This window comes from Oratosquilla oratoria, chromosome 1 (genome assembly GCF_046742065.1).
Source record: "Oratosquilla oratoria isolate Oo_2021 chromosome 1, ASM4674206v1, whole genome shotgun sequence".
Classification (NCBI taxonomy): Eukaryota; Metazoa; Arthropoda; class Malacostraca; order Stomatopoda; family Squillidae; genus Oratosquilla; species Oratosquilla oratoria.
This window is the reverse complement of record NC_134777.1, coordinates 135,084,504-135,110,237: the sequence shown is the minus strand read 5'-3', so window position 1 is coordinate 135,110,237 and position 25,734 is coordinate 135,084,504. Positions and strand designations below refer to the sequence as shown.

The following is a 25,734-nucleotide window of genomic DNA, read 5'->3' as shown; positions in this document are numbered from 1 at the left end:
AGAGAGCTCAGAGCTTATATATGATCAATCTATGGGTAATGCTGTGACCTTACACGCACACACACACAGCCAACTCCCCGCCCACGAGAGTTGGAGTAACAACTCGCAGCGCAGTGATACTGAAATTATTTCAGAACTTGGACCGCCGTAGTGGTAGCCGGGAACTCTAACTACTGCGCCACGAGGTGTGTGTGATTCACCATGGTCTTGGATTACGTGTTGAACTCGTGATCGACAATTAACCTCCCGGATGAGAGCTCAGAGCTCGTATAACCGATCTATTGGCAATACTATGACCTTACATGCACACACACACCCAACTCCCCGCCCACGAGTTGGAGTAACAACCCGCAGCGCAGCGATACTAAAATTATTTCAGCCCTGGGATGGATTGAAACTCGGACAGCCGTAGTGGCAGGCAGGAACTCTAAACACTGCGCCACGAGGTTGTGTGTGTGTGTATTCACCTTGGTCTTTGGATCACGTGTTGGACTCGTGATCGACAGCTATTTCCCTCCCGGAAGAGAGCTCAGAGCTCGTATGACCGATCTATGGGTAATGCTATGACCTTACACACACACACACCCAACTCCCCGCCCACGAGAGTCGGAGTAACGAGCCGAAGCGCAGCGATACCGAAATAATTTCGGCCCTGGGCAGGATTCGAACCAGGTACTGCTGCACCTCCGTACTAGCTATCCAGTACTCTATCAACCGCGCCACCGAGTCGTGTGTGTGTGTGTGTGTGTGTGTGTGTGTGTGTGTGTGTGTGTGTGTGTGTGTGTGTGTGTGTGTGTGTGTGTGTGTGTGTGTATTCACCTCGGATCTGCTGCAGCCTCTGTCGAGGCAGCCAGACATGACGTGTGTGTGTGTGTGTGTGTGTGTGTGTGTGTGTGTGTGTGTGTGTGTGTGTGTGTGTGTGTGTGTATTCACCTCGGATCTGCTGCAGCCTCTGTCGAGGTAGCCAGACATGACGTGTGTGTGTGTGTGTGTGTGTGCGTGTGTGTGTGTGTATTTACCTAGTTGTATTTACCTAGTTGTATTTTACGGGAAGGGGAGCTATGCTCGTGGGGTCCCGTCTTCATATCTCATTTTATCTAAACTATTTTCAAATTTATGTATTGTTTTTGCACACACCACTTTCTCATCTAACTTGCTCCAACTGTCTATTACTCTGTGAGGAAAGCTGTTATTTTTCACATCTCTTCTATAGCTGTATTTCTTGATTTTCTTTCTGTGCCCTCTTGTATTTCTATCATCCCATTTTATCAGATTCTCTCTATCAATAATTTCTATGCCTTTCATGATTCTGTAAATAGCTATCAAATCTCCTCTTTCTCTTCTTTGCTCTAGTCACTCTAGTGTCTGTAGTTCAAGTTTTGCTAGTCTCTCTTCATATGATAGTTTTGAGAGTGTTGGTGCCAATTTTGTAATTGCTCTTTGTATTCTTTCAAGTTTTTTTATACATTTTTTTGTACTTGGTGACCACATCGTTGCAGCATATTCCAATCTTGGTCTTATCAGAGTGATTAGAATTTTCTTCACCATTTCTTCATCCAGGTATGTAAATGCCACTTTAATTGTTCTTATTAAATTATAAGTTTCTCCAAAAATCTTATTTATATGTTTCTCAGGTGACACATTATTCATAACAATGACTCCCAGGTCCTTCTCATTGTGTGTGTGTGTGTGTGTGTGTGTGTGTGTGCATTCTCCTGTAGACAAACGAGGTTGAAGACTAAAGAGGATTCACTCATGATTAATTCATTGTGTGTAGTTTCTATACAGAGCACAGTCTGTTTGTCTTCATCATTGATATTTCTCTGTATTCCTCCGAATGTTGCCGATGTGGGAAGTGTATTTACCTAATTGCAGTATATAGGAAAGGAGAAACAATTGTTGGGTCCCGTTTACTATTCTCTAATTTTCTAACATACCTATACTCAAATTCATGAACAATTCCAACTTAATATATATCATTGATTTCCAATCATCATATCTATATTTGAACTCGTGTATTGTTTGAGCTTGGCCTATATCACCTTCTTAAGCTATTCTAAGTAATTATCCAAATATATGGAAAACTGTATTTCTTCACATCCGTTAAACATGTGGTCTCTTTTAATTTGTTCCCATGACCTCTTAAAACCCTCTCATCTTTAATCAGGAGATCTCTTCTCTAAAAGTATTGTATTCCCTTTAGTGGCCTGAATACTGTAATCATATCACCTCTTCCTCGTCAATCTTTCAAAGTTGTCAGACCCAATACTTTTTTAGTCTTTTTTCTTATGGTTTATCTGCCAGGCTGGGGACCAGTTTGGTTGCTGCTCTTTGTATTCTCTTAAACTTGCATACATCCTTCACTGTGTGGGGACCATACTACCGATACATATTCCAGTCTTGGATGTATCAGGGTATCAATTAGTTTTTTCATCATCTCTTCATCCATATAGTGATACGCCTCTTTAATATTTTGCAATAGTCTGTATGTCTCTCCCACAATCCTGTTGATATGTCTGTCAGATGACAGGTTGTCTTTTATCAACACTCTTATTTCTTTCTCCTCATTTGCTTTTGTAATGGGTTCGCTTCTCAAGTAATAGTTTAAGGATGGCCCTTTGCCACTATTGTACATTTCCAGTACTTTGCATTTTTTTGGTATTGGGCTTCATTTCCCATTCTTGGCTTCATGCAAAAATAATGTCTAGATCTTTTTTGCAATAGTCTGCCATACTCCTTGCTTTTCACTCTTCTCATTATATTTGCATCATCTGCAAACATGTTGACATAGTTTGTTGTTACTTCTATTATGTCATTCACATAAACAAGAAACATTATTGGTGCAAGCACTGAACCTTGTGGAACTCTGCTTGTTACCATTATCCATCTTGACATCTTATCAATTACTACTGTCCTCATGTATATTCCTAGCTTGTTTGTAAGTTGATGTTTTTTTATTGTTTCTTGCCTTCCTCCATTTTCCCAAAGCTATGTCCCTGGCCTTTTTTGCAATCTCACATTTTTTATTATGCCAGCCCTGTTTTAGTCTTTGGTACATATTTGTTCACTCCCCCATTGTACATGTCAAGAAAGATTTCCCATTTCTTCCTTACTCCCATAGTATTCATGAATTCCTCACAGTTTCTTCAAAGATTTTTCCAACTTTAATTAATCTGCTTTCCTAAATTTGATATCCTTTCCTCATCTTCCAGCTGAAATTCAATTGTTACATGGTCACTTTTTCTTATTGGATAAAGGTAGTTAAATACATACATATATAATACATACATCATACATACATACTAGGTACACATTAATATAGCTTTAAAACCGCTCCACCACTAACAGCTCTGTCGAATACTTACTGTAGAATAACCATGAAGATGTTGACTCCGGCGATGTTGTAGACAGCCCACGATATGTACTTGGCTTCATCAAACATCGACTCAGCTTTGCGTACGCTGAAGCATACTTTCACTCCCCACATGAGAAACAGCACCTCTCCTGCAGGCAACAGCAAGTCAAGACAGGTCAATATGGCAATCAATTCAAGAGTAGATCATGTTTATCAAACACTTACATCATTTTGGTATTCACAAACTCACAAAAACACATGTGAAGAAATAGTTTTCCATACAGATACATAAATACTTGAAATAGCTTAGAAGGTGATATAGGCCAAGCTCAAACAATACATGAGTTCAAATCTAGATATGACAATTAGAAATCAAGGATATAGATTAAGTTGGAACTGTACATGAATTTGAGAATAGGTCTGATAAAAATATTAGAGAATAGGAGACGGGACCCAACAACCATTGCTCCTTCCCTGTATACTACAAACATGTATATACACCAAAAAACGGCCCCCCGACCAGCTGAGTGACGACGAAATGTCTAATAAAAATGTAAAGATTAGAAGTATAGATAAGAGCAATACAGTAGAAAGTGATGAGAATATTTTCCAGGGATTTAAAGAGGGGGGGGACCCCCCCCCCCTCCCGACTGACAAGACTAGAAGAGAAGTTCGATAAGATGATCGAGGACTGGGACCGTAGTTCGGTCATGTTAACAACATTGTACAGAGGGTTGAAAAATTGGAAGAACTAAAGAAGGAGAACAAAAACTTAACTAAGGAAATAGAAGACCTAAAAAGACTGAAGAGTTAAAGATGAATAATAAAGAAAACAGAGAGGGATGGAAGACAATTCAAGAAAACAGTAAAGTTGCATTTACTGACATAATCAAACAGCAAATGAGAGAACAAACTGAAGACTCAGTTATTAAAGTGATGAGACAGAAGGAGAATATAGTAAGAGACTTAGCTGATAAAAAGAAATGTATGATTATATTAGGAATGGAAGAGAAACATAACCCAGATAGAACCTCAAGAACCAATGAGGAAAATGAAAAAGTAAGCAGTTTACTACAATTAGTTCAGGAAGATGCACCAGAAATTACGAAGGAAATTGAGGAAAATTCAGGCTCGGAAAGTATAGTACAGATAAGACCAGACCAATTAAGATTAAATTCAGGTCACAAACGACGGCAGAGAATATCTTATCCAAAACAGGGAAACTAGCAACAAGTGAACAATATAAAAAGGTATGGATAAAGAGGGAAATGAATAAAGAGGAAAGAGAGGAAGAAAAGCAGAAAAGACTTGAAGCTAAGAAAAAAAACGAGAGCAGAACGGAGTCAGAAAAAGAGAGATTCTATTGGAGAGTAGTGAATATGAAACTAAGGCGGTTCGACATACAACAGAAAAACAAAAGGGAAACAGAGAACACAATGGAAGTGACAGAAAACTAAGAGTGTCTTACACAAATATAGATGGATTAATAACAGGATTGAATGAGCTGAATGATTATTTGAAGGAAAAAGAACCGGACATAATGGGAATTGTAGAAACAAAATTAAAAGGCCCACTACCACCCAACAGTGTAGGACATGATGCATATAATTATTGGATTAAAAACAGAGAGAAAAAGCAAGGGGGTGGAGTTATGTTCCTGACTAAGAAGGATATAAACGTGAGGGGTGTCATATATGGAAAGAATACAGTAGAGATGATTATGATAGAAGTGGAAGACAGAGATAAGAAGAGCAGAAAGTTTGTGATAAATTATGTGCCTCCAAAAACAGCCTCATGGGAGGAGAGTGAACATAAAAGTATGTTAGAGGACACAAAGATAACATTAAATATAATAATGGAAGATGGAGGAAGAATAGTTATGATGGGCGACTTTAATTGCAAAGAAATCTGCTGGGAAGAAATGACAGTAAAGGGTGGAGACGGCTCATGGGGACACGCTCTACTTGAGATGATTACTGACCATACAATGACACAATGGATACAGGAGAACACTAGGTATAGAAATGAAGAAGAACCATCGAGACTAGACCTAATAATTACATCTGAACCTAGAATAGTGGACAAGATTGAATATAAAACACCAATAAGTAAAAGTGACCACATATTGATTGAACTGGAACTTAATGAAGAAAAATATATGAAAAGAAATGAACAATATAGAAAAGGAAGAATGATGTATGAAAAAACAAACTTTGATAAAATAAGAGAATTCTTTCAACAAGAAAACTGGGAAGAAATATACAAAGAAGAAACAACAGTGGAAGAGAAATGGAATATTTTGACAAAAATTTACAAAAAAGGAGTGGAAAAGTATGTCCCAAGACAAAAACAAGAAAAAGAATATGTAAAATGCTGGTACAATAAAAATTGTAGGGAGTTAAAAGACAAAAGAGACAAAGCCTGGACCAGATGGAAAAAAGACAGAAGACCTGAAAAATGGAAAATATATACCGGTTATAGAAATGAATATGTACAAACGTGCAGAGAGGAAAAGAGAAAATATGAAAAAGAGGTCATAGAAAAGTGTAAAGATCAACCAAAACTATTCTACAGATTTGTAAACAATAAACTGAAAAACAAACAAGACTTGGAGAAAGTAAGACAAGGGGGAGTTGAATACACTGAGGAAATGGAAATGGCGGAAATTATGAACAAACATTTTAAATCAGTGTTTACAAGGGAGAACATACAACCTGAAGAGATTGAATGGAAAGAGAAAGTCCCCCCTATGGAAGAAATAGCAGTAACAAAGAATGAAATATTGACACACTTGAGTAATCTTGATGTCAGAAAATCGCATGGACCAGATGAAATAGCAAACTGGATTCTGAAAGAATCCAGGAATGAACTGGCAGACAAAATACATAGCATACTAAACAGTTCCTTGAAAGAAGGAAAAGTTCCAGAAGATTGGAAAAAAGCAAATATAGTACCTATATATAAAGGAGGAAATAAAGAAGAACCTACCAACTATAGACCAGTCTCTCTAACAAGTACAATAGCAAAAATTTGTGAAAGAATTATCAAAAGTAGATGGGTAAAATATTTAGAAAAAAACAAAGTGTTAAATCCAAGGCAATTTGGATTCAGACAAGGACGATCATGCGTCACCAATTTAATATGTTTCTATTCAAGGCTAATAGATATAATACAAGAAAGAGATGGATGGGCGGACTGTGCATTTCTAGACCTAAAGAAAGCTTTTGACAAAGTACCACATAAGAAGTTGCTTAAGAAATTAGAAACTGAAGGAGGAATACAGGGCAAACTGCTAAATTGGATGGAAGACTTTTTGCAAGAAAGAAAAATGAGAGTAGTGATAAGAGACCAGCACTCAAAATGGGATAAAGTAATAAGCGGTGTTCCGCAGGGAACAGTACTGGCCCCAATAATGTTTGCTATATATATTAATGATATGGATGAAGGAATTGAAAGCTATATGAGCTTCTTTGCAGATGATGCAAAACTATTAAAAAGAGTGAAAACAGAAGAAGATTGTGAATCACTACAGAGAAATCTATATAAAGTACAGGAATGGAGTAAGAAGTGGGAGATGGAGTTCAATACAAAAAAGTGTAGTATAATGGAATTTGGAAAAAGCAAAAACAGAATAACAGGATCATATAAATTGGGAGAAGAAGGAATAAAAAAAGTAGAAAATGAGAAGGACCTGGGAGTCATTGTAATGAATAATATGTCACCTGAGAAACATATAAATAAGATTTTTGGAGAAACTTATAATTTAATAAGAACAATCAAAGTTGCATTTACATACCTGGATGAAGAAATGGTGAAGAAAATCCTAATCACCCTGATAAGACCAAGATTGGAATATGCAGCAACGATATGGTCACCAAGTACAAAAAAATGTATAAAAAAAACTTGAAAGAATACAAAGAGCAATTACAAAATTGGCACCAACACTCTCAAAACTATCATATGAAGAGAGACTAGAAAAACTTGAACTACAGACACTAGAGCAAAGAAGAGAGAGAGGAGATTTGATAGCTATTTACAGAATCATGAAAGGCATGGAAATTACTGATAGAGAGAATCTGATAAAGTGGGATGACAGAAATACAAGAGGACACGGAAAGAAAATAAAAAAAAAGACAGCTATAGAAGAGATGTGAAAAAGAACAGCTTTCCTCACAGAGTAATAGACAGTTGGAACAAGTTAGATGAGAAAGTGGTGTGTGCAAAAACAATACATGAATTTAAAAATAGTTTAGATAAAATGAGATATGAAGACGGGACCACACGAGCATAGCTCCCCTTCCCGTAAAATACAACTAGGTAAATACAACTAGGTAAATACACACACACACACACACACACACACACACACACACACACACACACACACACACACACACACACACACACACACACACACACGTCGGACTAACAACGAAGATTGGAACTCCGGAAAAAAAAAACACAATTTTTATGGATTACAGCGACGAGGGAATAACTGTGTTGTATTAGTAGGGAATGGGAAAGCCCGTGGTGTAGTGGGAAGGTGAAATAAAAGGAGAAGGGGAGACATTATTGAGGAAAATGGAAGACAATGAGGACGGGGACAAACGGGCCCCGGACGTCAGACGGGGTGTCAACAAAAGGTATGCAGATCACACAGACGAGGTAGAACAGGAGAGCAGAGGTATTAAGAATAGAAATATAGATAATAGGAGCTTAATGGTAAGAGAAGATAATTACTTTTATAGATTTAAGGAGGGAGGAAATGACAACCTCCCCCGACTAGTAACTCTAAAGGAGAAACTAAAAAAATGAACGAAGCATGGGAGGTTAGGTTTAACCAATTAACACTAGTTATCTAAAGAGTTGATAAGCTGGAAGAACTAAAGAAGGAGAATCAAACCTAACTAAAGAAATAGAAGAATTAAAAAGACAGTTAAAAGAAGTAAAGGAAGAATGAGGAATTAAAGAATAACAATAAGGAAAATAAAGAGTCCATAGCAAAAGAGGTACAGGGTTTGAGAAAAGTCCAAGAGAACAACAATTTTGTATTTAGAGATATAGTGAAACAACAGATGAAGGAACAAACTAAGGACACAGTTATTAAAGTGATGAGAGAGAAGGAGAATATAGTAAGAGACTTAGCAGATAAAAAGAAATATATAATTATATTAGGGATGGAAGAGAAGCATAATCCAAATAGGAATACATGAGTAAAGGAGGAGAAGGAAAAGTAAACAAGGTATTAAAAGTAGTTCAAGAAGATGAACAAGAAACATGGAAACAAATAGAAAAAAATATATAGACTAGGGAAATACAATATAGATAAGACCAAACCAATTAATGTTAAATTTAGGTCACAAACGACACCAGAGAATATCCTATCAAAAAACAGGGAAACTAGCAGAAAGTGATCTGTATAAACAGGTATGGATAGAAAGAGAGATGAATAAAGAGGAAAGAGAGGAAGAGAAAGCAAAAATAATAGAAGCCAAGGAAAAAAAACGAGAACAGAACGGAATCAAAGAGAAACTCTATTGGAGAGTAGTGGATATGAGAGTGAGGAAATGGTTCATAGCAGAGAAAATCGGAAGGGAAACAGAAAACACGATGGAGGTAGCAGAAAATCAAAAGTGTCTTACACAAATATAGATGGCTTAATAACAGGCTTGAATGAACTGAATGATTACGTGAAGGAAAAAGAACCGGACATAATGGGAATTGTAGAGACAAAATTGAAAGGTCCACTACCACCCAACAGTGTAGGACATGGTGTACATAATTATTAGATTAGAAACAGAGAAGTAAAACAAGGGGGTGGAGTTATGTCCCTGACTAAGAAGGATATAAATGTGAGGAATGTTACATATGGAAAGAATAGAGTAGAGATGATTATGATGGAAATAGAGGACAGCGATAAGAAGAGCAGGAAGTTTGTAGTAAATTATGTGCCTCATAAAACGGCTTCATGGGAAGAGAGAGAACACAAAAAACATGTTAGAAGACACAAGGATAACACTAAATAAGATAATGGAAGATGGAGGAAGAATAGTTATAATGGGTGACTTTAATTGTAAAGAAATCTGCTGGGAAGGGATGACAGTGAAGGGTGGAGACAGCCTATGGGGAAATGTACTACTTGATATGATTATAAAACATACAATGACGCAATGGATACAAGAGAATACTAGGTATAGAAATGAGGAAGAACCATCGAGACTGGATCTGATAATCACATCAGAACCTGAAATAGTGAACAAGATCGAATATAAGACACCAATAAGTAAAAGTGACCACATATTGGAAAAATACGAAGAAAAAAAAAACGAACATAAGAAAGGAAAGATTGATGTATGGATTTTTTTTTTATGAAATAAGAGAATTCTTTCAAAAAGAAGACTGGGAAAGAATATACAAGGAGGAAACAACAGCAGAAGAGAAATGGAATATTTTGATAGGAGTGGAAAAGTATGTTACAAGACAAAAACAAAAATAGGATATATAAAGTGTTGGTACAGCAAAAGATGTAGGGAGTTAAAAGACAAAGGAATAAAGCTTGGATAAAATGGAAAAAAGACAAAAGACCTGAAAAATGGAAAATATATACTAGTTATAGAAATAAATATGTACAAGTGTGCAGAGAAGAAAAGAGAAAATACGAAAAAGATGTCATAGAAAAATGTAAAGATCAACCAAAACTATTTTATAGATTTGTAAACAACAAACTGAGAAGCAAACAAGAATTAGTGAAACTACGACAAGGAGGAGTTGAATACACAGAGAAAATAGAAATGACAAAAATTATGAACAAGCATTTTAAATCAGTGTTTACGAGGGAGAACATACAACTTAGAGATGTCGAGTGGGAGGAGAAAGTCCCCCCTATGAAAGAGATAGAAATAACAAGGAAAGAAATAATGAATCATTTGAGTAATCTTGATGTCAGAAAATCGCATGGACCGGATGAAATGGCAAACTCGATTTTGAGAGAATGCAGGAATGAACTAACAGACAAAATACATAGTCTAATAAACAGTTCATTGAAAGAAGGAAAAGTTCCAGACGATTGGAAAAGAGCAAATATAGTACCAATATATAATGGGGGAAACAAGGAAGACTCTACTAGCTATAGACTGGTCTCTCTTACAAGTACGATAGCTAAATTTTTTTTAAAGAATGATCAAAATTAGATGGGTAAGGCATTTGGAAAATACAACGTACTAAATCCAAGGCAATTTGAATTTAGACAAGGACGATCATGCCTCACAAACTTAATGTGTTTCAATTCAAGGCTAATAGATGTAATACAAAAAAGAGATGGATGGGATGATTGTGCATTTCTAGACCTGAAAAAAGCTTTTGATGAGGTGCCACATAAGAAATTGTTAAGGAAATTAGAAACTGCAGGAGGAATACAGGGCAAACTGAAGACTTCTTGCATGAAAGAAAAATGAGAGTGGTGATAAGAGACAAACATTCTAATTGGGATGAAGTGATTAGTGGACTTCCACAAGAAACAGTTCTGGCCCCAATAATGTTTGCTATATATATATTAATGATATGGATAAAGGAATTCAAAGTTATATGACCTTCTTTGCGGTCGATGCAAAATTGTTGAAAAAAGTTAACACTGTAGAAGATTGTGAGTCACTCCAGAGTGATCTCAATAAAGTATGGGAATGGATTAGGAAGTGGGAGATGGAATTCAATATTAAGAAGTGTAGTATAGTGGAATTTGGAAGAAGCAAAAAAAAAAAAAAAAAAAAAAAAGAATAGTGCGATCATATAAATTGGGAGAGGAAGAATTTAAAAAAGTAGAAAATGAGAAGGACCTGGGAGTCATTATTATGTCCCCTGAGAAACATATAAATAAGATTTTTGGAGAAACTTATAATTTAATAAGAACAATCAAAGTGGCATTTACATACTTGGATGAAGAAATGGTGAAGAAAATACTAGTCAATTTGATAAGACCAAGATTGGAGTATGCAGCGACGACGTGGTCACCAAGTACAAAAAAAATGTATAACAAAACTTGAAAGAATACAAAGAGCAATTACAAAATTGGCACCAACACTCTCAGAACTATCATATGAAGAGAGACTAACAAAACTTGAGCTACAGACATTGGAGCAAAGAAGAGAGAGAGGAGACATGATAACTATTTATGGAATCATGAAAGGCATAGAAACTACTGATAGAGAGGATCTAATAAAATAGGATAGTAGAGATACAAGATGACACGGAAAGAAAATCAAGAAAGACAATTATAGAAGAGACCTGAAAAAGAACAGCTTTTCCCACAGGGTAATAGACGTTTGAAACAAGTTAGATGAAAAAGTGGTGTGTGCAAAAACGATACACGAATTTAAAAACAGTCTAGATAAAACGAGATATGAAGACGGGAAACCACGAGCATATCTCCCCTTCCCGTGAAATACAACTAGGTAAATACAACTAGGTAAATACACACACGCACTTCTCAATAATGCAACGGTACTAGGCCGCTAATTCAATTATCCAAGTTTGAGTCCCGCTCAAGGCTGAAAATTTTCAACATCCCTACACTGTGAGTCAGCACTCAAAAAAATGCAAAGTTCCGGAAATGGGCAATAGCTGCACTGCAAAAGACCGTCTTTGAACTATTCCTAGGGAGTCGAATCCATTATAAAACCAAATGTGGAGAAAGATATGGGTGTTTTGCATAAAATTAAAGCAGCTTTTCACTATGTGGATGGAGAGATGAGACGATCATCCTCTCATAGAGGGATAATCACGACGAGGAGAGAAAAAAAAAAAAAAAAAAAAAAATCCTGATCTGTCCAAGACTAGAATGTGCATAATTGGTATAGTCCCCACAAAGTGAAGAATAGAATCAAGATCGAGAGAATACAAAGGGCAGCAACCAAGCTGGTTCGAGCATGGCAGATACACCATATAAGGGGAGACTAAATGCACTGGGTCTGAAAACATTGAAAAATCGATGAGAAATAGGTGATATGATTACAATATTCAGGTCGAAAAGGGATAGACTACATTGAGAGAAGATATCTCTTGATTAGGGATAGGAGAGCTTTAAGAGATCATGAGAACAAATCAAGGAAGACTAAATGTCCAAATGACGTGAAGAAATACAATATTCCATATAGGTGCATAAATATATTGAAGATTTTGGAAAGTGATATAGCCCAACTAGAACAATGCATTAATTCAAATTTGAATATGATAAATTACAATTTTGGTTATAGACCAAGCTGGAACCATATATAAATTTGAAGCAAGGACTGAAATGGAAAACTCATAAGCATTATTCTTTTCCTGTACACTGCAATTAGGTAAACACACATACACACTTGTACTGGTAACATGTCACTCTCAAGTTCAAACTTGTAGAATGATAGCTGCAGAACAGTTAAATTAAACACTTCAGTTAAATTGAGTAAAACCTAGCGTATACCAGTGCCACCGTGATTTAGTTTTCCCGTCGTCATCTCATATAATCTACAACAGCCAGCCATTTCCCTCTGATATTTTAAAAAGTTCTGTCTATTCTTTATTAGAAAACTCAACTGAAAAATTCACACCTCTATTATCTCTAAGCAGGTTCAAGTTTGGAATAATCCACCTAATTCGTTGCCTCTCTTCTCACCTCTGTTCGCTGCAATATTGTACATCTATCTGTTTTCTTTTGTTATTATCAGTCACTGTTCCTCCGATCAATGATGGTATTCAGGTGGCTGTTCCTGATTCGCAAATAGACGAATCTCCGCCCTCTCTGACAGAGGTCAAAGAGGATGTAAATTGAAGGATGGAAGGGCAGCTGGCATCTGCAACATCAGCACGGATTTGCTGAAAGCTGAGGTGAAGCCATGATCCGTGGGTTGCATGTGGTACTGTCTGTTGTGTGGCAGACCAGTACCATTCCCTCTGACTGGAAAAAGGGCCTATTAATCCCTATCTGGAAGGGGAAAGGGACCGGCAGGACTGCAACAACTACCGTGGCAATTACACTGTTCAGTGTGCCAGGTAAGGTGCTTCTCCATCTATTGCTGACACGGGTTCGTTCACCTCTGCTAAAATTTCAGGGGCCTGAACAGTCTGGGTTCACGCCAAGTAAGTCAACAACTGATTGGATCCTAGCGCTTTGTAGTTTTGTGGAGTGCCGACGTGAGTTTCAACAGGGTTTTCTTGCTGTTTATGTTGATCTCAAGAAGGCGTTTGACTTGGTGCATTGTGGAGTGCTCTGGGATCTGCGGATCCGTAGGATTCCTGTACGAATAATTAACTGGGTATCTGGCTTATACTCTGGGGCAGGGAGTACTGTAAAGTATAGATGAGACGTGTCAAGTTTCTTTCCAGCTAATTCAGGAGTGAGGCAAGGGTGTGTCCTCGCCCCAACACTTTTCAACACCTGCAGAGACTGGGTGTTGGGCAGAGTTGTCGATCAATGTCGTTGCGGAACATCTATTGGCAACACCAAGGTCAATGACCTTGTGTTTGCTGATGATGCTCTCCTTCTTGAGGAGTCGTTGGAGGTACTGATTGCAGCCCTTGAGTCACTGCACAGGGAGGCAAGACCGTTTGGGCTTGAGATTACCTGGACCAAGACCAAAGTCCAGGAGTTTGGGGGCTTACTGAATCACACAGTTCCGTCTAGCCATGCATGTGGTCAGGACACTGAGGTCTTGGAAAGTTTTACATACCTTGATAGTGTAGTGCATAACAGTGGTAGGTCATGTAAGAAAGTATTTCGAAGGATTGGCGTTGCCCATGATGTGGACTCGATCTACCAGAATATATGGCATTGTCGTTAGTTATGCAGGAGGACTAGGATTTGAATCTTCAAGTCACTTGTGTTCCCCGTCTTGTTGTATGGCTGTGAGACATGGACACTGAATGCTGATCTGAAGAGGCGGCTTGATGTCTTTCGTACTAAGTGTCTTCGGAGAACCATGCGGTATCGCTGGGATGAATTCATATTAAACCAGAGACTATATTAAGACTCAGTCCAGGCCAGTTACCAGCATAATTCTTGAATGTCAACTTCGGCTATATGGATATATAGCACGTTTCCCTGATGCTGATCCTACTCACAGGGTTGTCTCCACAACAGACAACCCTTGATGAAGGAGACGAAGGGGACGCCCACAAAATCCATGGCTAGGGGAAGTTGATCGAACTTGTAGAGAGTTGTTTGAAATGGGAAGGGTGACTGCATGGGAGCTTGCTCGGAGAGACCGTATGGACTAGCGCCGGCGTGTGAGTGAAGCAAAGCGCTCCCTGGCATATGGCCCCATTTGATGATGATGATGATGATGATGATGATGATGATGATGATCCTTGTGTTGGGTGGCTAGTAAATAAAAGTCAAATTGTGGGAAACACACTGAAATCTCTGATACTGACAACTAATGCGTGTGTATACAACAAGAGCTGGCTTTCAACTGACGCCACGCCGCCAATTATGCGATATCCCATATAATTACAATATACACAATGATTGCACATAATTACAATAAATAATAAAACAACAAACAACAAAACATATGACAATTTTATAAAGAGGGGGAAATATAATTCCCCTAATAAGCAACACACGATTACAATGTACAATAATGGTATGATGTACGACATACCACGCTAACACATCCTCCTCATGAGACTAGATAGGGCTAGATCCTGAAAAGTTCAACACATTTTCTTTGGAAATACGTTTCCACCGGAAAGTCTGGAGCTTTTTCCTTAATGATTCTCCTTTTGTTCTCTGAATTTGAATTTATCGAATGGAAATTTCAAGACACTTTCCCCACCTCCCCTACGAATATTCTTTTTCCTCTTTACGGAACACTTCTCATACTTTTTTTATTATTATTATTATTTTATTATTATTATTATTATTATTATTATTATTATTATTATTATTATTATTATTATTATTATTATTATTATTATTATTATTATTATTATTATTATTATCATTTAAGTTAGCGTCTGATAATGGCTACCCTTTTTGGTGACATAATGGATGTACAATTTTTTTTTTTTTTTTTATTAGGGTGAAACAAGTTGGAAAGTAGAAAAACAAGACAAAAGAGTTAACTATTCACTGTTAAAAGTGGAGCAGTAAATGTTTTGAGCAAAGAATTAATTTTCCAGAGAACACACGGTAATACCATCAGAACTGAACAAGAAGAGGGGCAGACTAATAAGCAATATTTTGTCTTGATGGGAAAAGAAAGCAACATTTTAACATTTCTTAAAGATTGAAACATTTTGTTCATGTTGAAAATAGACTACGTTATCAAACTTCCTGGTGTCTAAAGAGCATGGTACTGCCATATAAAATAAAACTTTCGGAGTTAAATTAGGATTTCTGTTTTTCAATTTAGTCATTTCGTTGTTCAAGGGATTTCCCTCACCTGAATGACCCCCCCCCCCCGGGGCCCAGTACTTTGATGTAGTGGGGGGGCTTGCGTGTTGCGAGGAAGGGCTGAGCTGTACCAGCCAGGTCCAACCATGCTGGAGAGATCAATCCTGAGCTTCCAGACTAAAACTGTGCCAAACAGACAGATATAAATTGATGACCCCGGCCTGATCTTGATTATGAACTGGACTATTCTCTTGATTCGACGCCCTCACCCCATGACAGTTATCAAAGAGTGAGATATCAGAGGTAACGAATAGATAGGGGACCCTCCACCCTCGTTACCCAGTGAACTCCCCTATCCCTTTTCTCCTTATTCGCTACCCTAATCTCCTTTTCTTAACTTTTTCTTTTACTACTCGAGAGGTTCTGGCAGTTAAAGGTTTCCCTGAAACCCTACCAGAAACCGGCCGGGTGATGGGATATACCGCGAGGTCCCTACTCATTGCGAGGGGCAAAACCCCGTATGCTGGTGGAGGAGGGGCAGAGGGGGTACCTTTGACTGCCGACTCTCTATCCATCTTCCAGTGCACACAGGGAGTAGCAACGCCGGCTCCATACTCTATGGAACAAAACTAAAGGACAAATCGGGTTGTGAAAGTTTATACTCATGACCGAGACCCCCTGTTTGTAAATAGTCGTATTCTGGATCCTTCTGACTCTGCAGAGACTACTTCTTTCATTGCTTGAGGCATCAAGCAACTGCAGTATCTTCTTCTATGTACATTAACTAAAAAAATTCTAATATATGGTGACGCCCAAGAGATATAAACTTGACAATGGCGACTCCACTACCTGTAATTACAGCAGACCCTAAACTCTTGCCTCCTCCCATTCCTCCTGATCCTCTTGATCCTCCCCCTAATCACCCTTCCAAAGTATTAACGAACACTCCCACAAATTTGACCCTTTCAAATAAACTCTCCTCTGACCCAGTTGACGACCCATGCAAGGCAAAGGAAAATCTTGATAACAAAGATCCTGGACCGAATATGGATAAAGATTCAAATGAAAAGGCAGTTTCCACTATTATCGCCAAACCAACAATGATCACACTAGAACCACTTAAAATGCCAAGCTTTAAAGGCAATGAAAAGACTTTAGATATTGAAAGTCTAACTTTAAACATGAATTTTGAAAACATTTCACAAAAATTCAGTGAATTTGGATGTATAAAAGAAATTAGGCTACGGCTGTCAGACACTTCCAACTATTGGCAAGTGTGGATAGTATATTCTTCCCACAATGAGGGAAAGAAAGCTTATTCAGAAAATATATCAAAATATATCAAATGCTCCTTGGTAAATAAGGTACCACCTAATTTAGATGTATATTACCCTACACTGCATAATAAAAGCCCACAACACGCAAACATCTCAAGAACACCTAAGCCAGCTACTTGGCTCATTGCAACAACCAAGGGTGAACAAGCAAACTTGTATACTTTTAGGAAACAATTAAAGGTTAAAGCTGGAGATATGGAAAATTTCAGAATTACAAGATTTGAACAAACAAGTTTCTTAATGCATGCTAAGTCTCCCACTCAAGCAGCAATGATATCCAACTTAAAAATCAAACCTGATGGAGTCATCAAAGAAATAAAGCCCCATCACAACTTTAGCTATGCCAAGGGGGTTATTTTCAACCAAGACCTACATGAATTGTCGGAAGAAGAAATTCTTGAAATATGCCCTGAAACAATATGGAAAGTTGATAAAATTCCAAGATCTCACATGATTGTTGTCACATTTAACAATGAAAACCTCCCTTATGATATTATAATCGACAAGAAAAAAATGAATATTCGCCCTTATAAGCAAAGACCGTTACAGTGTTACAATTGTTATGGCTATGGTCATCCCTCAAGGAAATGCACAAGGAACAAAGTCTGTGGTAATTGCTCCCAAAATGAACACGGCGACAGCGACCAACGAGAACTATGTATAAATTGTAAAGAAAATCACAATGCTAAAAACAGAAACTGCCCTACATATAAAAAGGAGCAAGAAGCTGTCCTGAAAGCTTCCATAGAAAAAACAAGCATAGGACATGCAAAGAGGCTGTTACAGTGAAGTTCTTCAAACTGATGGGAAAATTTGTATCATCTCCATTACCCATCCTTAAAATTAACAATGAAATAGTTTCTGATCCCCTTGAGGTAGCGGAAACGTTTGGACGATACTTCACAAACATTTCAAGTGCTCTCCACTACACTCCCTTCTTCAGAAATATTCGAGAAATTACAATAGTTGTCCCTCCAAAAAGTAAAAACACGGAGGCATATAATCTCCCCTTTACACTAACAGAACTAGAATACGCAATACCTCTATCATCTCCAACTTCACCTGGTGAAGATAATATAATTTACTCAATGATTTCACATCTTCCTACATGCACCAAAGAATTTTTCCTAAATATACTGAACAAATTTTGGACTACAGGATCTTCACCAAAGTCGTGGAAGACTTCGGTCATTATAACCATACCAAAACCAGAAAAAAAAAAGTCTCCCTCAAGGGTATAGACCCATTGCTCTAACCAGTTGTGTATGCAAAATATACGAACGAATGATCAACACGCGTCTTGTCTGGATTTTAGAGTCGAAAAATCTCCTCTCAAACGGACAGTTTGGCTTCAGAAAAAAAAAAGCACTATAGACCCTCTGATATTTCTTACCCGAGAAATTCAGAATGCTTTCGCCACACAGAGCCAAACCATAGGAGTCTCTTTCGATCTAGAAAAGGCATATGACACCACCTGTCGTGGTGGCATCCTAAAACAACTTGCCGAATTGGGTGTAGGAGGAAATATGTTCTTTGCAATTAAAGATTTTCTTACTGATCGTATCCTAAAAGTAAGAGTAGGTTCATCTCTCTCTTCGCCTTACACCCAGGAGGAAAGCATACCCCAAGGAAGTGTCCTCAGCCCAACACTGTTCAACATAGCCATCAATGGACTACTAGAACAAGTACCGATCGAAGTGCATAGCTTGGCATATGCAGACGACATTGTTCTAATCCAGTGGTTCCCAAACTTTTTCGTGAGCGACCCTATTTGGAACATTTCAATCCTTCACGACCCAGAATAAAGTAAAGAGAACCAAAATGGACAGTGATATATACCCTTTACTTTGGAAAAAACAATATGTACAGCTTTTCTTTAACAAAACCAAATCAACAGAATCCATGGCACTGCGTTTCCTTCAGAAAACTAAATTAATGGGATCCGTGGTGCTGATTCTCTTTTATCAGTATTTCAAATCGTGGGACCCACCCATCAAAATTGATCTCGCGACCCAACTTTGGGTCGCGACCCATAGTTTGAGAACCGATACAGACTGCCATTAACTCTACCACTGCATGGGCGGAAAAAAAGGCTTTAAATTATCCCCGGAGAAAACTAAAGCAGTCCGCTTCTGCCGAAGAAAGATAAGAGAAGAAATCCCAACACTAATGCTGGAAGACTCTATTCTTCCATACGAGGATCAGATCAAGTACCTAGGACTAAGCCTTGACAAAAACTAAACTTTAATACACACATTAATGAAATAATACATAACGTGAAACAACGCTTCAACAACGTTTCAACTGGTGAGCTGACAGAACAACTCTGTTACGAATATACCAAGCTTTGTGCCTAAGCAAAATAGATTATGGATGCCAAATCTATGGGGCCGCCTGTAAAAACACCTTAGAAAAACTAGATATCATCCAAAACATGGCTAAACGCATCTGCACAGGTGCGTATAAAACGTCACCCATAGACAGCCTAAATGTTGAAGCCGGCATTCCTCCTCTTCCAATTAGAAGGCAGGAACTAGGATTGAGAGTACTGTCATCCAAAAACAACCCCAACTACAAGTTTGTTAGAACACCCAAAGACAGAGCTCCAACTCGACCTAAGCTCTCCAAACCGCTGGAAGTTAGACTGGAAAATAGTGCCAAGAACAAAGACCTGACCCTTCTACACGTCGAAGAAAGTTTACCAGCCAAATACCCTCCCTGGTGCAGATCCGAAATCAACATTTGCACTTTCTGGTGTAAGAAAAATAGCTGCCCAGAGTCCGAACTAAGAAGTAAATTCCTTGAACACAGCAGGACCCACACAGATGCAACTAGTCTATACACTGATGGATCAAAAACTGCAGACAGAGTGGGTTTCTCAGTGATTACCCTTCAATCTATTGTAAAAAAGAGAGCTCATTTTAACATTTCTATTTTTACCGCAGAACTGCTGGCAGTTCTTAATGCTTTAATTTATATTTTTAACAATGCATCTGACAAAAGATTTGTCATATATACAGACTGTAAGAGCATTTTAACATCAATAAAATCAACATTACCAGTCAACCCCATTATTGGACAAATATAAGATTGGCTGGTCATCATCAGTAACAGAAAGAAAATAACTGTGAACTTCTGCTGGGTTCCTTCCCATGTGGGAATAAAAGGAAACGAGTTAGCCGATACTGCAGCTAAAGAAGCAGCTAGGCTGGCTCATATCTCCCAACTCAAAATCCCCAAAATGGGTTTCAAAAACCGCATTAGAAGTTACACCAAAGAACAGTGGCAACTTCAATGGAATAATGGAAACAACAATTTAAAGCTCAAATCCATCAAACCTTCTGTCATCCCTTGGAGTCATTTCCACGGAGACAGGAGGACAGGTGTCGTCATGACTCGCCTTAGAATCGGGCACACCTATTGACGACTCTGCCCCACTTGTCGAAAGAATCTCACAGTAAAACACATTTCAAAGGAATGCCCACAATTCTGCTCTGCTAGAAGAAACAATCTTCTAGAAGGGCTTACCATCACTAAAGTTTTAGGAAAGGACGCTCCCATAGATCGGATAAAATGTTTTTTAAAGGAAATAGATTTGTTCTACCATATTCAATTTTTTACAGAAATTGAGTGGATGGGGGAAAAGAATACTGCCTCCAAATATTCCCACTTGGATCGTAAGAGGCGAGAAGAAAGGGACGGGGATTGGGACCAGGCATCCTTCTCCTTGTAGCCCCACAGTGGACATTCCTAAACAAAAAAGAGAAGGCATAAGAGGGTCTGGAAGTTCTCGGACCAACACCCTAAGGTTTGGGTCTTTTAATGTGCGTGGATGTGGTACAGATGAAAGTAAAAGGGAAGAGATAGGTAGTATGTTTGTGAGAAGAAAGATGGATGTGTTGGCTTTGAGTGAAACTAAGTTGAAAGGGAAGGGTGAGTGTAAGTTTGGGAGTGTAAGTGGGAGGTTATCAGGAGTGAAGATAGGGCGAGGGAGGGAAGGGGTGGCTATTCTAGTAAGTGAAGAGATAGGTAAACGGGTAGTGGAGTGGAAGGAGGTTTCCTCAAGGATAATGTGGATGAAGGTGAAAATGGGAAAGGAGATGTGGGTCTTTGTAAGTGCATATGGGCCTGGCAGTGAGAAGAGTGTAGAAGAAAGGGAGGCCTTTTGGATAGATTTAAATGAGTCCATAGAGGATTTAGGAAGAAATGTCAATGTAATAGCACTGGGAGACCTTAATGCTAGGGTAGGAAATGGTCCAATCGATGGAGTGGTTGGGAAATGTGGAGTTCCAGGAAAGAATCGTAGTGGAGAGTTGATGGTGGAAATGTGTCTAGAAAGAGAGTTGATGATAGCAAATATAGTGTTTCAGAAGAAAGTCAAGCATAAGTACACATGGGAGAGGGTGGTGGAGGGAAGGGTGGTAGACAGAGCGCTAATGGATTATGTAGTGGTAAATAGGATTATGATAGGAAGAGTTAAGGATGTACATGTGCTAAGGGGAGAGGGTGGGGGAATATCAGATCATTTTTTGGTGGAAGGTAAGCTGAGAGTGGAGGATAGATGGAGAAAAAGGAAAGGGACAAAAGGTAGGGAGGTTCTTAGAGTGAGCTCTTTGAATGTAAAGGAGAAGGAGTACGGAAAGAAGCTGAAGGAGGAGTGGGAGGGAGTAAAGGATAGAGTAGAGCTGGGTGTGGAGGAGGAATGGGGATGGTTCAAGGAGGGAGTCATAAAGTGTGCAAGGATGGTGTGTGGAACAAGAAGGACAGGGAGAAATAGAAGAAAGGGTAGTGAATGGTGGGATGAGGAAACAAAGAAGGTTGTAGTAGAGAAGAAGCGAGCTTTCACAGATTGGTTACAAAATAGGTCGAGGGAGTCATATGAGAGGTACAAAGAAAAGAAAAGAGAAGTAAAGCAAAAGGTAAAGGAGGCAAAGAGGAGAGCAGATGTGAAATGGGGTAGGAGTATGACAGAAAATTTTGAAAGTAATAAAAAGATGTTTTGGAGAGAAATTAAGAGAGGAAGAGGAGGCGAATCAAGAAGAGAAGAAAAGTTAAAAGGTGCAGATGGAGAGATGATAATGGAAGAGAAGGCAGTAAGGGGAAGATGGGCAGAATATTTTAGGGAGTTGCTAAAGGTGAAGGAGGATAGGGAAGGAAAGATAGCTGCAGTGGGAAATGCGAAGAAAATGAGAGTGATGAGTGAGGAAAATGGAGGAGAAATAAGGAAGGATGAGGTGAAGGCAGTTGTTAAGATGATGAAAGCAGGTAAGGCATCTGGTCTGGATGGATACCATGAAGAATGTCTGAAAAAGGGAGGTACAGTGATGGTGGACTTGTTGGTGAGGTTATTTAATGTTTGCTGGAGAGAGGGTAGAGTGCCGGAGGACTGGAGGAGTGCCTGCATAGTTCCTCTTTACAAGGGAAAAGGGGACAAGTGTGAATGTAGTAGTTTCAGAGGGATTAGCTTGTTAAGTGTAGTTGGGAAGGCTTATGGGAGGATCTTGATTGATAGGATTAGGAGAGGAACAGAAGGAGTAATTGGTGAGGAACAGTGTGGATTTAGGACAGGTAGAGGTTGTGTAGATCAGATCTTTGTGGTAAGACAGATATGTGAGAAAGCTATAGGAAAGGGGAAGGATGTTTTTTGGGCTTTTATGGATCTGGAAAAGGCTTATGACAGGGTAGACAGAAAGGCACTGTGGGAGGTTATGCGGATATACGGGATAGGAGGAAAGCTTCTGGGAGCTGTCAAGAGTTTTTATGAGAGTAGTAGAGCTTGTGTCAGGATTAGAAATGGGGAGAATGAGTGGTTCAAGGTAAAGGTGGGATTTCGTCAAGGATGCGTTATGTCGCCCTGACTGTTCAACTTATACATGGATGGGGTGGTGCGAGAGGTAAATGCAAGGGTAGTGGGTCAGGGATTGGAGATGGTTAGAGAAAATGGAGAAAAGTGGGTGGTGAGCCAGCTGTTGTTTGCGGACGACACTGAGCTTGTGGCAGGATCGGAGGAGAGATTGAGGAAGTTGGTGACAGAGTTTGGGAGAGTATGTGATAGAAGAAAGCTAAAGATAAATGTAGGTAAATGTAAGGTGATGAGATGTACAAGGGGTGAAAGTGGCAGAAGACTGGAAGTGAGCATTAAGGGAGAGCGACTGGAGGAAGTGGATAGTTTTAGATACTTGGGTGCAAATGTGGCAGGAAAAGGCGGAGTGAAGGTGGAGGTAGAATGTGCATTGAGAGAAGCGAGTAAATTCCTTGATGGATTAAAGAGTGTAATGAGGAATAGACATTTGGGAATGGATGCTAAGAGGAGACTGTATGAAGGAGTGATTGTGCCAACAGCACTGTATAGGGCAGAAACATGGAACATAAGAGAGGAAGAGAGAAGGAGTTTGAATGTGTTTGAGATGAGGTGTCTGAGAAGTATGATGGGGGTTACTAGGCTAGATAGATTGAGAAATGAGGAGGTGAGGAGGAGAACAGGGGTGGAAAAGGAGCTGGGAGATAGGGTTGATGAAAGAATATTAGGATGGTTTGGACACATGGAAAGAATGAGTGAAGAAAGACTAGTAAAAGAGGTATGGAAGGCAGGTGTGGAGGGAGTGAACATGAGGGGACGTCCTCAGATGAGGTGGATGGATGGGGTGAAGGGGGCTTTGGGGAAGAGGGGAATGTCTGTTGAGGAAGGACGGGAGAGGACAGAAGACAGGGGTGAATGGAGAATGGTTGTATATGGATGATGTTGTGATTGCATGAGGTGGAATGGGCGGGGGGGTGGGGGTGAGGTAGTATGTGTGAGCAAAATTTCTCCCCGTCCTCTCCTTTTATGCAATGGGGGGACGGAAAGGGGGGTCGCCGATTTAATGAAGCGGCCTTGCTGTGGATGTGCTGTGTCTTGCGACACTGCTTCTGGCCCAGGGCAGTGGACAAGGTGCAGGGATGACCCGTCATCCAGGAGGTGCTAAGATAAAAGGGAGGGTGGAGGGGTGTGGAGTGTATTCAGGGATGGAATGGGTGGGAATGATTTTATGCCTTTTCCTTTTTGGCTACCTCCCTTGTAAGGGGGAAAAGCCTTGGTATATGTATGATGTATGTATGAGTGGATGAATTGGAACAAGTAAATGTTTTAAAGAATAAGTAGATATATATGCGCTGAATGGCCCCAGCCTCCGGCGCTTGGCATACTAGCCAAAAACTTCATTAACCAACCTCACCTGAATGATGTCGGGTCACTACTTTCTCACGGAAAACGAATGTTCAATGGTCGAATATCCGTGTTCCGAGATAGTACTTGCACTATTATCCCACGAAACATGGAACACGGAACGGAATCTCGATACATGGAATGATATTCGAACGTCATTCCGTGTTTTTATTTCAGTTCCGCATGTAATAAAACTTCATATCAATAAAGCCATTTCATTATTATTATTATTATTCTTTTTTTTTGGGGGGGGAGAGGGCTAGTACCCGCTCGGACCTCAACCTTGCAGATTGTCCGGAACAGTTCATATGCCCGATTTGTTGTCCACACTATGCCACTGTTATTAGTGGGGGCACCTTGATCTCAAGGGATGGGATGGGTACCCCTTAATCGCAGGCGGCGCCATAGCGAGGCTGTGCCCCCAAGAAGGTGAAGGTTACCTCGGAAGGGGAGACGGTGAGGTGCCGCGCTACCCCTGCCGCGGTGAGTGGCGGGCTGAGTCCTAGGAGAAGAATGGTCGTGGCTCTACACTCTAGCAGGTACTGGTGGAGGGGCTGGTGCACCTCGGCCCCACAGAGTTTGCAGCGTCCGTGATGGTCTCTTTCCGCGCGTAGCATTTGCCATCTACAGCGATATCCTAGTCGGATCCTGTGGACGGTAGATTCCGCCCTTCTACCCGGAGGCAGGTGGACTGCATCGTACCTAGTGACAAGGTAGTACCAAAGCGCTGATTCCGAAGTATAAATTTGGCTGCTGTGGTTGGCCCTGCCCATTAATCTAGCCGTCTTGATGGTGAAGCCATCTGTGTGATCGTGGGTGTCAGGGGCAGTGTGATTTTGCTGAACCTCGTCGCTGCCTTGGCAGCATCATCCGCAATAGCGTTCCCTAGAATCCTTATGTGATTTGGGATCCAGTGAAATGTCGCAGACCTTCCATGCTTGTCCAAAAGGTACAGCGAGTACTGGATTGATGTCGCTAAGTAGACGTCATTCGTTGTCTTCTTGGACTGAATGACGTCAATAGCATCCCTTGAAGCTGTGTGGATCACGACTGTACCCTGCCCTGCAGCGAGAGCGTGGTCTAGTTCCTAGGAGACGGCAGTAAGCTCCATCTGAAGAGTAGAGTTTAGGTCACTCACTCTCCGTAGCGCGGTCACTCCATTGGCGGTTGTTATAGCCGCGCCACACCTTCTCGTGAGGAGATCCACAGAGCCGTCCGTATAGTACGACAAGCTCGCTCGTTTGGGGAGGTGGGGGTGATGGACCTTGTGGCCTTAAGGACCATGGGTCGCAGCCGCACCGGGTCGTAGTCAGCCTTCCGTTGAGGTTTAAAAGTTGAAAGCTGACGCAGAGAGATCGCTACGGGGGAGGGGGCACAATCTAGATGAGGGCCGTCTAGAGCACATCGCCGAACCAATTCCTGGAGCTCAAAGGCGCGTATCACATTCACCGCATGGTCCTTCCAGGAG

The 25,734-nt window shown here is 39.8% G+C and overlaps 1 protein-coding gene across 6 annotated transcripts in view; it reads right to left on the bottom strand.

Moving 5' to 3' along the window:
• Nucleotides 1–25,734, bottom strand: part of LOC143027304 (putative G-protein coupled receptor CG31760) — a 552,124-nt gene that overhangs the window by 133,217 nt on the left and 393,173 nt on the right. For all 6 annotated transcript variants that reach the window (XM_076188576.1, XM_076188582.1, XM_076188586.1 and 3 more), the window contains one exon: nucleotides 3,366–3,504. In XM_076188576.1, the coding sequence (XP_076044691.1) occupies nucleotides 3,366–3,504 (139 nt within the window). The remainder of the gene's footprint in view (nucleotides 1–3,365; nucleotides 3,505–25,734) is intronic.